Consider the following 16,809-nt stretch of genomic DNA (forward strand, 5'->3'; position numbering starts at 1 on the left):
TGACCAATTTTCAGCCATATCGGTAAAGCCGTTTTTGAGTTATAAATAGTGTAACTAACACGACTTTCTTTTATATAAATATATATAAGAATAGATGCGAATGTTACGATGGATGGATGTTTGAAAAAGGTACATATGTCCAGAATGGCCAAACGGATATCGATGAAATTAGGCATACATATAGAATATAGTCTGCAAAAATACATAGGCTACTAATTACGTTTTTTTTTAATTCCGCGCGGACAGAGTCGCGGGTGACCACTAATATTTATTCATTTATGATTTACAAAATTCTTATTTTTTCTCTGCTTCCATTAAATTTAAAGTTATTGAGAAATGCTTTTGCTTAATTTTCCACTGGAAAACTGTTTTACCTGCTTTTTATCTACTTAAAAAAAATAAAATGACTAAGATATTTTATATAGCAACATTTACCATAAAGAATTAAAATGTGAATAGGTCTAGTTAGATAAAAAGTGCCCTATAATATTTATTAGAAAATAAAAATCACATAACATATACCATGGTGTCATATTTTATGTCCTAAAATAGAAAGAATAATTTTCTAAAATAATGAAGATAAATATGACCGTAGAATATTTCCTACATCTCTTAGTACTAAGGCATTAAGGTCAGTGATTATTATTTATATCCGACACTTCAATTCACTTAAGAGGGAGAAACATTAACAATGAAGACGCCTATTCCTATCAAAAGCTTTTAGAGAAATTAAATAAACGATGACGACCAAGATTTGCTTTGAGCCGTTCATTCAAAACACAGAACGCACGTCAGTCGGTTGATAATCTAATTGAATCTGTTTTTACTAGGTTTAGTATCAAGCGTTTTCACTGCCTAAACACCGATGTAGAAACATTTTTAATTATCATTTCCATATTTTACGTTATGCAGTAGAAACCCTAATTGCTGCCGTAATTTACCAATATGTTTAATTTTTCTTTAGCTAGCTTCAAGATTAAATTGAGGATAAAACTCACGGTATATTTTAATCAAAATTAACATATTCGATACGTGTTCGGTTCAAATATATTAGCTTCATAGTGAACATTTTAAATCACTTAGGTTTGTGTTTACTGCTTTAAAATAAAATATATTGTTTTAGAATATATTTAGAAGAGTATACGGATAAATGTTCCCTTCAAATGATTCTAAATATAAAGACATATGGTATAAAGACGAATGACATGTATTGATCTACTGTCTTCTGTTTTGTTGAGTTAAAAAAAATGTACTTTAAAATTATGAAATACTTACTCGCGGACAGGAAAGCTTTCTGTTGGTGAGTCAGTTTTGAATCCGGTAGTTTTTGAGTTTATCTGGAACAGAATGATAATGAAATTTTTCACCTTATAATATTAGTACGACACAATATTTTATATTCACAGGATGTTACGTTAGTAAAAAATGCTACTTGGTTTTAATTTTTAAAATGCATTCACGGTACAGTCAGCGTCATATAGATCGTCACAGACAAGATATGCAAATATATAGGTACATCAAAAGTAATCAATTATATCGGTACAACAAAAGTCCTCAAAATAATAGATACATTCACCCTGCTCAAAAACATCGGTACATACACAGCGTCAAATATATGAGTACATGCATGATGCTCATAAATATCGTAGCAGCCACAGCGTCATAAGTAACGAAGCAGGCAAGGTGCGCAAAAATATCGGTACATTTGACAAAATTGAACTCTATCTCTATATATTTGTGATACAATTTGGAATAAACTACTTCTGTTACATTCATTTGACACTTCGTATTAACATTATAGGTTGTCCGGAAAGTTCGTTCTGATTTTCGATATAAAGCTTACAATAGACTGTAGCTGAAGTGGATTCATTTTCGGATTTGCACCATTATCAAACGTCACAAAAATTTCTATATTGTGAATAATTTCATTTCAATGGTTGAGATAAAAACTAATTTTTAAAATTTTATCCAATAATAAAAGACGTTTTAAGTATAGAGTCGTACCAATATAATTTAAAACCATTTCCAAAAATTTAAGAGGACAGGGTTTCAATTTTCCTTATAAAGCGGCACGAACTTACTGGGCAACCCAATATTTTTCTTCTCCTGTCATAACGCTTAAATATATTATAAAAGTTTGTCACGCCGAATATGACAGATACGTAATAACTAATATCAAATTTTGCCTTGTCACAATATATACTAGTTTGGCGCAGTATTCTAGTATGTTTGCCGTAATATGTAAGTTTACCGGTTCGAATCTCAGGCTACTTTTTTTTCATTTTATCAATCACGTGGTTATTTTTTCATAACCAGTAAAAATTTGGTAATGTAAAATTTTGCTCGACAATTTTTTTTTATAATTTTCGCTGTCGGGTAGAAAGAAATTTAAATAAAGTTAACAACAATTAAGTCAGACCATCGTGGTTGAAGTGAGTGGGCGGAGCGTGGATTGTCTTTGCGGGTTTTAAGAATGGTACGCGCGGAAACTATACGTACAAGTGTTATCTACATATGTGTGCGCGCCCACGCACACTGGAATGTTTATTGCAATCGACCAAAAATTTGATGTAGTTTGGATATTGACATTCAGATTTTTTTTCTTTGTTTCTTAAATATAATCAGTATCACTAAGGTAAAAGTAAAAGTGTTATTTTTACCGGTACAAGTTTAACAAACATGAGTAATAAACAAATTACATGTCAATAGCATCACTTTATCTCCTTCATTTTTGTTTGAAATAGAAAAGTACTTTAGCGTTCAAACTAATTAGTCCAAGGCAATATCAAAAAGTACCTAATAACTACGGCGATAGAGTTTAATTACATGTGCTTCGATATTAAAATTAAAAAGTTTAAATATCAAAAAAAAAATAGTTGCTTGGGATTTGAACCGCCGAACTTACGTACCAACGGCGGCGAACGGTAAGGCCACGAGACCAAACTAGCATATATGATGACAAACTTAAATTTGATGTTGGTTTTATCTACGTAATATCTGTCATCCGCGTCGAACACTTTTAGTAAATTTTGAAAAATGGTTTGATGCAAAGTGTCAAATGAATGTAACAGAAGTAGTTTATTCCAAATTGTATCACAAGTATATAGAGATAGAGTTCAATTTTGTCAAATGTACCGATATTTTTGAGCACCTTGACTGCTTCGTTACTTATGACGCTGTGGATGCTACTATATTTATGAGCATCTTGCATGTACTCATATATTTGACGCTGTGTATGTACCGATGTTTTTGAGCAGGGTGAATGTATCTATTATTTTGAGGACTTTTGTTGTACCGATATAATTGATTACTTTTGATGTACCTATATATTTGCATATCTTGTCTGTGACGATCTATATGACGCTGACTGTACATTGAAGTAAAGTCAACACGTAATGTCGTCAGCACATGCTTCCACACATTTTATTTAACAACCGGGCAATAAAATTGTAATCAATAAAACGCAATAAAAATAGATTTACGGCTCAATGCGAAAACGGTGTTTTTTAATGTCTAATTTAGTTTATTTAAATTTTTGTTACCTATCAGTAGATATTTGTATTATGTTAGTTATTTATTTTAAAGTATACACAATTATTCAATAATAATTTCAACAAAAACGTATAGTTAAAATAATTTGTTATAATATTTTAAGAAATTATTATGACGCATAATAAAAATTATCGTTATTTCCTTTTAAAGTGTCTTCCAATTCATATTCCAGAATATTCTAGAAATAGCTTGATAATTGCCGATAGCATGTAACAACTTCAATATATCTTAAAGTAATTACCAAAACTTTTCCGCTAAGTTACAATTTACGGACAACTAAACTTGAATTTCTGCCAAAAAGCCGATAGAACGTAGGATATCCGTTCACTACTATTTTGTTCTTTGTACTTTCTTAACTCGACTCGATAAACGTTTGACAAGACCGACCCGGTAAATGGGATTGTCAGCTTTTTTAGCTTGGTATAAACAAATATTTATTTTACAAAATTGATGTAAAAATCCTAAGCCTTCTCATCCTCCAAGAGGTAGATAAAATAGAAGTATGCTTTCATCACACATTCCAACGATATGTATAAAACTAAAAAATAGTTTGCAGCTGCATTCAATAAATTGAAGAGGGCTCATGGGAGCTGTATACAATTCAATTTATGCACGAATAGGAACAGAGAAAAGCTTTTCATCTCAGTGGACACGGATGAGGTCCCATCTTATACCAACTGCACTCAACGGCGATTGAAACTCTCTATAGGGCAGGCTGTGACATTTCGAATTGTGCCTTAATTTATTGTAGTGTAAAATTTAGAAAATTAATAACGGTTCCGTTGTTTCTTGACATTCATAAAGTTATGAGCTCCATGTACTCTTAATAAAAGAGTCATTGCAAACTTTTATGTTCTAGTTCTAACTACGCAATTTACAAACTAAAATAATTGAGCTAATTGATTTGTACTAAAATAAATATAATCTTTGAAAGCAACACATAAAAAGGCAAAGTGGCAGTCATTTATCTGTTACACGCTCCGAAGACATTATGCAGTGCCATTATCTGAAATCTCTTATGCCAAATATAACATGCAAATATCCGGCTTAGTATGCGAAGGCACGTTCTGCCTTCTCTCCGTTGTCCCGTCAATCCGGCGTCACTACGCTTGTCTTACCTTTGGACTTTATCGTAAAACTATTTTGGTCTATAGCCAGTATACATTCGGCCGCGTAAATCACTTAATCTATTTTTCCTCTGCGTTCTGAAACATCTTAAAATAGCTATTCACGAATCGCTTTATATGACGTAATGCGGACGTCGGCAACCACATCTATAACTTACATATATATGAGGAAGGAACCGGTCATGCGGACACTATCCGTAATTCAATTCTATTTAGCCTTCGGGCGAACTTGGGACACACTGTCACCAGCGTCCAATTCGGAACAATTCGGATTGGCGTTTAGAAGCTGACTTGCACGTTACATCATTGGCTTATGGAATGTACTAAATTCAGCAACAGTGATTCGTTTTGTGTTTTTTTGTACAATATGTGTATTTTTATATTTACTTACAAATATATGTTTATGATATTTTAAAGACTGCATAGTATTTATTTAATCGCTTTACCAACTTGAGATATTTAAGCGAGTATCTAGAGTTAAGCATTGTCTCCTAAGGCTATGTTAAGTGGTACTGCGGTGAAGTTTACTTCCTCCGCTTAACATAAATGAGTTTATAGTTTGGTCGAGCGTCATAACCCAGTGAGACAGTTATGAAGCACTGTAAATATAATAGATGTAAATGCTGAGTCATGGTAATTTTTTTTTAATATATCTTACTAATATTACAAATGCGAATGTTTAGATAGATGGATGTTTGTTTGAAGGTTTCTCCAGAGCGGCTGCACAGATCTTGCTGAAATTTGGCATAGATGTGGAACACAGCCTGGAAAAACATAGGCTACTTATTAAGTTTTATATTAATTCCCCGCGGACGGAGTAGCGTGCGACAGCTAGTTGTTTAAATAAAATATTTTTTGTATTAATAAAGGTTTAACAAAATTATAAATAAGAACGCGATAGCTCTCCCTCGATTGAGCAATCAACTCCCAAAGATTTAGCTCAGTGAATTAAAAACGTTTTGCTTAAAATTGTTTAAATGCGTTATTGAAAAATTTCCGCTTATAACGATACTGTAAGTTTCATGTTTTATAAAATTATGAAATTATATAAAATGAAAAAGATACCCGATGTTATTCTATTAAGATTAATCTCAGGCACTTGCTGAAGTAGTTTACATTTTAAATTTGATTTTTTTTTACTTTATCGATACCTTTTTATTTTATTTATAATAAAAAAAAAAGTTCGTTCAGATTTTCATCTTTTACAATGTACGTCTTTTACTTTGCCTGTGTTCAATGAATTAGAAAACTGATACTCGTAGAGGAAATATGTGGGCGTTGTCGATGTCTGTGTGGGTAGTGACACAATAGAAGTTTACGCAAAGCTATCCTTTTACAATGATATAAGAGATATTGAATACGATCATAGATAAGACGTTCAGACATATTATTGGATGTTTAATTATTATATGTATATGGTACAGAGTTCCAACGTTTATTTTTATGTACATTTATATTAAAACAACGAAATATTAAGTATAATATATAACACTATGAAAATTCTTTAATGCAGTAATTTGAGTAGCAGTAATACACGGACTTCAGCAACCAGCGTTGGGCAATCAGTAGTCGAAAGTATCGTCTGGCTGTTTGTTACTTTATAGTTTTTGCGTTTTTCACTATTTATGGTATAATTATAGACTTTATTATTTACGTTATAGTTATCGTACTAACATTATAAATGTGATTTTTAGATGGTTGGCTTGATGGATGGATGTTTGAAGATAACGCTGGTACGGCTGAACGGATCTCGCTAAAATTTAGCATAGATGTAGAACATAGTCTGGAAGAACACATGGGTTATTTACTAACTTTTTTAATACCGTGCGAACAGAGTTCGCGGGCGACAGCTAGTAGTTAACAATTTGGAGAAAATGTGTATATGTTTAAAGTAAAAAAAGTTTTATAGACTTTTATAATTCGATGATGAAAAGATCGATGTTTCAATAAGACGTCAATTTAATCAGCTTTTATTTGAGTACATCAGGTTTTGGTAAATTAAAAGCGTGATGCCGCATTTTTGTGAAAACCCGTCGAACCTTAATTTATCAGATTTCCTTTCACTCCCCTTAAAGGTAACTTCATTAAATATTCTACGGTTTTATCGAGACTGTTTGATTTTTGTTACGTACGTAATTTTACGTCTTTTCATTTTATTTTTCTTTTCAACTAATACGGGTTTAGATATGTAGGTATTGGATGTGTTTAATATAATATAGAATAATTAAATTACGTTACTATAATTTTTACTAAATATTGTTTTTTGTTTTTACCATCTCTTTCGAAATTTAGTAATTTCTTACAAAGAGTTATTTTGGTATTGGGATGTATTTTCGTGAATAGTTAAGGCCATTCCCATAGTTGAACCTACAAACGCCTGATTATGAACACGAAAACCATTATGGTGTTCAACCAACATAATTTTTAATCTTACATAAAATCGTTGTGAAGGTTTTTCTTGAAAGCCCAAAACCATGCTAACTTTTTAATATAAAGCACGTTATGGATTTTTATAATTTCAATACTTAGTAAGCAGAAGTCACGCTAGATTCGAATCGAATCGACTTCACTATACGGCTCAAGAATTACGCCTAAAAATAACCATCTCAAAAATTGAAAACTTGGGCTATTACTTAATTATAATTTCTCTACTCCATGTCATTTTAATCTATGTCCACCAAATGAAATATTTCAGTGTTTGTAATGTTAGTTACGTTATCTATTTTAGCGACCAAACTTTGTACAATCGTGAAATATTGCACTGTTTCAACTTAAAAGCTTCAGTCATTTAAACGTTTTGTACATTGGGTCGACGACGCGAAACAATAACCTATAGAATGCAACGTTTATTTAAGATAAAAGAGTCTTTAAGTAAAAATATATATCATTGTTAGACGACTGATTGCTTGTTATTGTTAACCTGTCGTTTGTCAACTCGCTGCTTCCTAATTAGTTTTTGGAAGAAAGGGTGGAGTATTTAGTTGCAAGGAACAAGGTTATTTTAACTGCGGATTTCCGCGAGTGTACATGTAAGTCAAAAGTTTTACATGATATTTTAGTAGCGTATCTATAAGTAAATTACCTCAAACTTTTAGTTCAAAATTCATATTTATAGTTAGATCCGTAAGAAATATTGATATGTGGAATTTAAAAAAAAACATCCTGTTAACTAAATCTACGGCTTCAGTTCTCATAAAACTTCTGAACTAGTGTAATATTTCATGTAACTTGAGGTCCCTTACATCAACAAAGCTTTATATTAATTTAATTTTAATTATGCATAGCTTCTCGCTTCGTACTGTTTGCTTTCGATATAGTTAAAGTCTACACGCTATCAGTCCCACTTTACGCCCGACTCTCCGCATGTGTGCACATCGCACGTTCAAGTGAATTTAAAGTGTACATTGTCAATTACCACACGTGTTCTGGTCTAGGACATGACGACGTCGATTTAGAGTGCTTGTGTTTGCTACAGAGAGGCACAAGTAGATTGCATACGATCTTCTAGATTTATGTACACAAGTTAAACACAACTCAATTCGCAACGTCAACGACAAAATATGCTAAAAATTGTATATGATTTTTGTCGATAAAGATACGAAAACATTCTCAGGAATAGAAGTGCTAAGCTTTCTAAGGTCAAGTTGCATCGTATATAAAGACCAACCTGGTGGGCATTGGTCAAAATAAATTTTGATAGCTCATTGGCGGACCCCTTTTAGCAAAAAGGGTTATAAGGTTCTCACTGTACTGCGCTGTACTGTAGTCAAACAAGGATATCTGAACCGCCAAGAAAGGTGTTGCTGTTGAGGTTGGTTATTTCAGATAATATAATAATGAACATAACGACAGCAGCGCCTCTATTACCGACCAGGGAAGCTTGGCGCACTATAATTCAATTTTAAGGCGAGTGAATTAATTGATGTCACCTCGGCTGACACGTTTAACCTTATAAACCCATTACATATAAATCATAAATTGGCCGTCAAGACTACCAAGATATTTTGTGTTGAAATATGAAGGACTTTCTAGGATTTATTTATATACATTTGTAAGGTCGTGGTATTACGACCATCAAGTCGCATTACTTTTCTAGATTCTAGTCGCTGTGTTCGAGCATACTTGATAAATATAATACAAAATAAGCAATAGTTTTTAAAGGCCTATTAGGTAACTTCTGACTTCAAAATTTATCAAAATAAGTTAGGCTACGAAAGGTTAAAATGGGACACAATAAATGTCGGTTCCAACGTAACACGCGAAATTAATACCCTCTTGTCTGTTAGAAAAACAAATTACATAAGATTATTTGTAGAAATATTATGAATTTTATTATCAATGGAAATTCAAGATGAAGTAAATCTGACAGATAAAATTTCATTATTAATATGATCATGAATTTAAGACAGCACTAATAAAATTCTTTTAATGAATGCTTTCTAAATTAAATACCAGGTATTAAATTATGAAAATGTTTTCTTGGCATAAACTGAAAAGAAAATTTAATAAATGATATTTTGTCTATCTTTGCGGAGATACCGAATAACGAGGTATTTTATTTTAGTTATTTAAGATTCTTAAAATTCTTAGTCATCAGTGGTTAGCTAGAGGAATAGTGACATTTGATCAGGATTCAATTACATGGTTTTGGGATATAAAAGGTTTGTTTCACTGTCATTACCATGTTGTTAAAAAGTCAATGTATTTAAGCTTGTTAATTACATCAAGTTACTAAGTTACACTTTGTGATATACCTGTCTCAGAGTATATTTAAAACATTAACATCTCACGATGTTTCATGCTAACTTACTTAACTTTGTATGCAGTTGTTTCTGCCATCTACATATATTTAGATTATACTTATATATGACTAGCTGTTGCCCGCAACACCGTCCGGGGGCAATTAAAAAAAACTTAATTTGTAGCCTATGTTCCAGACCATGATCATGCCAAATTTTATCAAGATCCGTTGAGCTGTTCTTGAGATATCTTCAAACAAACGTCGATCCATCCAAACATTCGCATTTATATTATTCGTAAGATATACAGGCAGCCACAAAGTAGATATTACAATAGAGATTTTCCATGAATTTTGCTAATTATTCAATCGGAAAACTGTATTTGTTCCAAATAAAAAATAACTATTTAAGTAAACATTTAATGTAGCTAGCGGGCATGTGAAAAAAATTTAAAGTATGAATTAGGTAGCATGCGTTATACAACCCTAAACCAGACTCCGACTGATATATTTCGCTGTGCGGAGTAAAGCAAGATTTATAACACTGGCTTTACAATGGTATTGCCTAGTGACAAATCATCGTAGCAAAACATGGCACATTATGGATCAAAAGATACGCTCAAAAAACTTTACAACTAACGTTTGTGACGACGGAATTTAATTATATAATATACTAGCCAGCAACTCTGTCCGCGCAAAATTTAAAAAAAAACGTAATTAGTAGCCTCTGTATTCTTCCAAACTATGTTCTATATGTATGCCAAATTTCATCTGGGTCCATTCAAACGTACCGATACCTTCAAACTAACATCCATTCCTCCAGCCATAAATCCAAATATTCGCATTTATAATACTAGTAAGATTTTATGCTCGTAATGCCTATTATATACCTAATATTATATTGAATCTCTTTGGCTATAATTTATTTGTTTACTCTGCAACTCTAAATCATCACATGGATTATTAATTCTAAAGTTTTATTCACACAATTTTACATTTTGTCGCAAAAATGAATTTCTCGACGTACGGCGAAATAAGGAAAATGGAAATTCAGCCTTAGTTATATGACTTCTAAAACCGGCTCATCTGCTGTTCTCAATAAACACTAATAGTGAGCCGGTTTTAGTACGAGGTAAATCGAAATGCGCTGTACGTTTCGAAAAAGCCTCTCATACTTCAAACGCAGAGGCAAGAGGCTGCGGTTTTCTATACTGTCGTTTCTTCAATACAACCTAGCTTACAATTTTAATTAGAAGTTCAACTTTTAGACGATATTGTGCTATATTTGGGCTTGTGTAAAGTTAGCAAATATTGTTTTCTGCAATCTCGACAAAGGCTATTAGGATTTAAAAACAAAAAACTAAAGATCTCTTTCTATGGCGATATATAAGTGTTTACCACATTTTCTTTTAATAGGTTAGTGATGCGACGTCAAGTTAATACTTAAAACTAATAGTACCATGCTAATATATTCACGTAACCTTATTTACTTCTATTGAATATCCTTAATATTTGCAAATATTATGCAGGTATTAAAGCGAGGAACTTCTTCGAATATCAAATTTTTGCTTTACTAATGAGGTAAGTACGCCTTAACACACTTGTGGCAGTAATTTTCCTTCAATAAAGTATATTATAAATGAATTGAAACTGTTTGAATCTTCTTACATTTTTCCTGATTTCCGTAGACATTTATAGGCAATTTTACAAATAATTGACTGTCTCAGACGATCCGAAGACGATTTCCAGTGTAGATTTACCAAGAGTAAAATTGCGAGGCTTTTACTGAGTGAATAGACTTGTACGAGGCTAACCGGCCTCGTATCTAGCATTTCAACGTCACTTAACATTAAAAGATCCAGTCAACAATGCCTTGAATAAAATACTTATTTTATTACGATATTATAATATTATTATTCCTTTTATAAGTTTTCAATAAACTTAGGTATTTTCCGTAACAATTATTGAGGTTATATATAATAAAAATGTAATATCGAATAATATCTATATAAGACCATAACCAGATTTGTGAATGTTAAATTTTTACATCATTGAAGAATTCCTGTATCATTTTATATTATCCATTTATATAAAAATCAACTGCTGTTCGTTAGTCTCGCTAAAACTCGAAAACGGCTTAACGGATTCATCTTATCTTGGTCTTGAAACGTTCGTGAAGGTCTAGGGAAGGTTTAAAAGGTGAGAAAATTTCGAATAGTTACCGGAAAAACCGTAAAAACATCACTATTCTTTTTCCCATATAAACGGCTGAATGAATTTCGCTGTAACTTGGCAGATATGTTAAACATAGTCTGGAAAAACACATACGCTAATATTTTTTATTTACTTGCTGACGGAGTCGCGGGCGACATCTAGTCATAGCTATAAGCAGCGTTCACTTGCTATGTTGGAGAATTGACTAAAAGCGAATGCTTTCCCACTAGCCAACTTTACAATATTTGCATGTAATTTTAGTCTTTATCCTATTTAGTTAGTATACGAAATATATGCTTTTAGCATATTCTACGTAGTTAATATATAAATGTATTAACTACGTAGAATATGCTAAAAGCTTTTATAATACTTTTCTAATAAAGAATGTGCACTTTTATAAGCATGTTCGAATAAAACTTAGGCATGTCAAATTTTCTTGTATTTCTCGTGAAGTAAGGTCTTAATTTTCTTGTATTAACCGTTCTTTACTTTAAAAAAATGATGATAATTTACTACAGATTTATACTAACTTTTTGTACATAAATATAAATGTGTTGCTTTCCATTTACCTTTAATATTATGTTACTCGTTACATTTATTTAGATATAGAAGATCTTTTATATATCTGGGGTTTGATATTTAACTTTGTAATGCAAGGCTATGCGAATGTTATGCTGTGTTAATTATTATTAATAATTTGTAATGGAATTGTACCAATAAAAATACAATGATTTATAGCTTAGTACAATCGACAGAAATAAAACTTTCTCACAACTTATACAATGTTTACTATTATTGCTAAAATTCAGAGCGATTTTTTAATGTATTTAAGATAGAACTGTTCCATTACGTTTTTTTTCACAAAGACACATTCTTTTATTTTTACAGAAGTCAAAATGGGCTGCTTCGTTAGTAAAGATAAACTCACCAAAGAGGATATGGATTTCCTCAAGACGCATACATCTTATGACGAGACTACCATCAAAGAATGGTACAAAGGATTCAAGGTAAAAATTATACTGTCTCGATTTATTTATACTATTTTATAATTGAATATTTTTCTGGGAATATATTTTCCTAACTTTTTTCAATTATTAAGCGCCATTAGAATCTATCTTGAACTTTCGGTTTTAGGATTGATGCTTTCTTAATTTCTAAATCTGACTACGACTCTAAAGTATCCTTTATCCGTATGAATAAAAAAAAATCTTATTATTTGTAATTAATTAAACTAATTTAATGAAATATTTGAATTACAGCAAGATTGCCCCAACGGCCGTCTGACACCGGCAAAGTTCGTGGACATGTACAAGATGTTCTTCCCATCCGGCAACGCCGTCGAGTTTTGCGACCATGTCTTCCGCACCTTCGACATGGATAGGAATGGATACATTGACTTCAAGGTATTTATTAGATATTGAAACGTTATTAATCCATTGAAGCGATTCATAACTGTATTGCGATGTTTATGATATTTATTATTAAAATTAGTTTGGCGTTGATAAACAAATAAGCTGAGCGTAAATATTTACTCTGATATTTTGTATTGATGTTAATTGCGCAGCGCCATCTATTGTTATATTATGCTATATTTAACATTATTTTGCGAGATATTGTTCTTTGAGCGTTCTCAGGTTTATTGTTGGGTAATCGCCGTGTATCGAAATTTATGTTTGTTATAGGAATTCCTACAGGCGATCCATGTCACTTCCAGCGGAACCCCCGAGGAAAAACTCAAGTGGGCTTTCCGCATGTATGATGTCGATGGCAACGGAGTTATTGACATCCAAGAAATGACCAAGATCGTCCAGGTTAGTTCATAATAAAATTATTAGTCAAATCATCAATCAATTATTTGGACATATCGTAAATTAATAATAAACATTGGCTGGACCACTCTAGTAAACAGACAGGGATAACAGCTATTTGCAAAAAGGTTGTCAGTACTGAATGCTCAGAAATGAATTTTATTTAATTTAATATCCATCATAATTATGTTGTGGCAACAAATTACGAAGAGATATTTTGACACATTTTGTGCTTTAATAAACTTTCAGTCCTATATCAAATTTAATTGGATTTCATTTTATTGTAAAGTTGTCATCGTATCGCTAAATTATGATTAATGAAATAAAAAGTATTCGTTTTCTTTTAACTTTACCGGGTCATAAATTCGAAAATACACTCAGAAAATACCTAATTTTTTTAGCCAATATATATAAATCAAATTACGAGTCATAGTTAAAAATTATTGGTACTTTCTTAGACATTTCGGAAGCATCATAATATAATATTCCATCTAATATTTTCCAGGCGATCTACGATATGCTTGGCGCTTGCTCCAGCAACAGGCCGGCCGATTCCGCTGAGGAGCGCGCTAAGAATATCTTCGCGAAAATGGACGAGAACAACGACGGCCAGCTCACTCAGGAGGAGTTCCTCAAGGGATGTCTCCAGGATGAGGAGCTGTCAAAGATGCTTGCACCCTAAGCTGGGGCAGCACACTATAGCCGCAGTCCGGTCGCACAAAAACACTTTTACTTTTTACTTAGCGATAATCCGATGGCGCTCATTAGTTCACTCTTTTAATTTCAGGCAAACGTATGTTAACATTCTGTTATAATGTTTTATGATTGTATATATTGTTTTTACAATTTAAATTAAAGTTATTTTAAAGTGATGTTATAGAAATGTCTTGGAATTTAAATACATGTACACTTTACTTGTGCCACACATATGTCGCAAACAGTCACAAATTAATCGTCGTTTTTAGTTCCGCCGTCGGATTATCCAAATCGGGATCTCATTACAGTAACCGAAACGTAAATACTTTTTTATTTTGTATTACGTCACCGGACTGTTTTATCGAGATAAATGTATTTATTCTATGTCTTATGAACCTTTACTGTGCTGCACATTTGTCAATCTTAATTTATTGTAAGGAAACAATTAGTGTATGTGTAAGGGGAGATGATCAGATTGTATTTAGACGACACACGACTTATGTTAGTTTCACACGAAGGCAGCATAGCGAGACAGATTAGTGAACAGTGCAGTACTACAATTGTTTGAATTATGCTACTTGTACACGAAAGCAGTAATTCAACAGTCAGAATAATCAAAACTGTACTGTTCTGTCTCCCAGTGTGCTATCAAGCAATAGCAGAACTGCATTGACGTATTGGTCTACCTTACTTTACTGCTCTTCTATGAAATTTTACTATGACGGATGCTTTACAACTTGCCGTTTACAATCTGACCAACTCCGTTGATGGTTAAGTCGAATTATGTAACTTTAACCAAAAACTTATTTATTATTAAGATGCATAAATATAATGTTGACGTCAATATTGGTGTATATTCAGGTTCATTATTGGTGTCTTCTCATCTATTCTCGAAGTCTTATTCATCTTGTGTGGGTTAAGTTGTAAACTATGACCCTTTAGATTAAGCATTATTCAGTATAATTTACTGCTTTACCAAATAACATGTCGTATTATAGTGCTTCAAGATCTTTTGAATTTAAAACTCTTGATGTATTTTAGATTTTTTTTAACGTATATCTATAAAGAAATTCCCTTCTGTTCTGCCTATCCACTACTGTGCCTTCTAGTTCTCTGTACAAATAGGTTATTCTATACTTTATTTATTTTAAATATTAAGCCTTCATTAATTTTCTATCAATTTAAACTCTTTACATCTATAAATTATAAAATCATGTTGTTTAGTTTAACAATTTTAACAAGGTGTACTTAAGCTAGTCTCTGGCCATGAAAATCTGATTAAAATTATGTTTAAACATGCGCTTACTTTTAAGATCTTATTGTAAATGTTTTCAGTGCAGCTGAATTTAATCTTAAATAACGATCAAGTTTTTAACTAAGGAAAATTACCATTGAAAGAGTTAATTACCTTAAGAGTTAATTTTTCGTGGGTCCCCCTTATACCATAAAGATAAAAATGAATTCTAAAGTAATTGAAATCAACAATTTATTAAAAGAATAAAAACTAAAAAGAATAAAAACTCAAAAGATTAAAAACTCAAAAGATTAAAAACTAAAAAGATTAAACACTAAAAAGATTAAAAACTAAAAAGATTAAAAACTTCTGCATTGAAAATTAATTATTTTACGAGTGACATTCCATGTTTATATTAATTATACCTACTTTAGTATTTGGAATGGATTTATTGTTCTTACTTTGTAAAAGTTTGTTTTTTTGTATTTATTTATAAATTTGTTACCACATTTACATTTTCTGAATATTTTTACAGCACAGTTTAATAGAAATTATAATATCTGCGTGTGATAACAAGTGAAAAGACGTATTTTATTTTATTTTTCTGGTATAATTAATTACGAACCATATAAATTCAAGCTAAAGTAATGTATCAAAGTTAAAATGAACGTAATTCAAATATTCAAATTTTTTAAAGAATTAATTTTCGTTTATATTTGCCGTCGCGATATTTGTTTCCGTTAAAACATTAAAGTATAGGACATTAAAATTCAACTTGAACTCATTTTGATAGCAAGAATCACTAGACGCGTGTAACAGCGCTATCCAAACTTTATGGCGGTTCCGAATTTTACATGACACTGCGCAGAACACAATAATATTAGATATCAAAGGCACGTAATGCGTTGCGCGTGCTTTCCTCCACTCGCAGTGGGTCCATCTGCGGAAACACGCTCGCGGGCGAATCTCGAGCCGTCATAAATTTGGAATCTTATATTATGAGGATTCAATTAAGGGCAACAAAAGGACTGATGCACAAGAAGAGGGATCAATAATACTCATCAATGGTGTACCCCGCTAACAGGGTGTTGTTTAACATATCACGAAATGGCATTCGAAAGAAGAAAAACCAGAACAAACTAACTTTATTTATCTACTTACTACATACATAAATACCAAACATTTACGAGTCTCATTACGAAAGCCGGCCTCACTGTTATTTTATTAATTCAGTGAATTGTCGTCATTTCGACATTGAAGTGTAACTAAGTCCATTTCCTAGATAATATTTATATTTATTTAGTATGGATGTAATTTTTCTATTGTTTAAAATTCATCTGACGGCCGACATACGAATACCGAAAGCTTCAAGCGGTCGGCGTATGGCCGGCTGCAGCAATTGCAAACTGCGGTCCGAGCAGTCCTTCTATGGCTGTCCAA

At 32.0% G+C, this 16,809-nt stretch overlaps 1 protein-coding gene across 2 annotated transcripts in view; it reads left to right on the forward strand.

Moving 5' to 3' along the window:
• Positions 1-15,639, forward strand: part of LOC106126481 (neuronal calcium sensor 2) — a 62,699-nt gene extending 47,060 nt beyond the window's left edge. For both annotated transcript variants that reach the window (XM_013324172.1, XM_013324171.1), the window contains 4 exons: positions 12,520-12,638; positions 12,891-13,034; positions 13,314-13,442; positions 13,945-15,639. In XM_013324172.1, coding sequence (XP_013179626.1) covers positions 12,528-12,638; positions 12,891-13,034; positions 13,314-13,442; positions 13,945-14,121 — 561 coding nt within the window. In that variant the 5' untranslated portion in view covers positions 12,520-12,527 and the 3' untranslated portion in view covers positions 14,122-15,639. The remainder of the gene's footprint in view (positions 1-12,519; positions 12,639-12,890; positions 13,035-13,313; positions 13,443-13,944) is intronic.
• Positions 15,640-16,809: the final 1,170 nt, after the last annotated feature.

The sequence above is a fragment of the Papilio xuthus genome, unplaced genomic scaffold (genome assembly GCF_000836235.2).
Source record: "Papilio xuthus unplaced genomic scaffold, Pxut_1.1 DF825017.1, whole genome shotgun sequence".
Classification (NCBI taxonomy): Eukaryota; Metazoa; Arthropoda; class Insecta; order Lepidoptera; family Papilionidae; genus Papilio; species Papilio xuthus.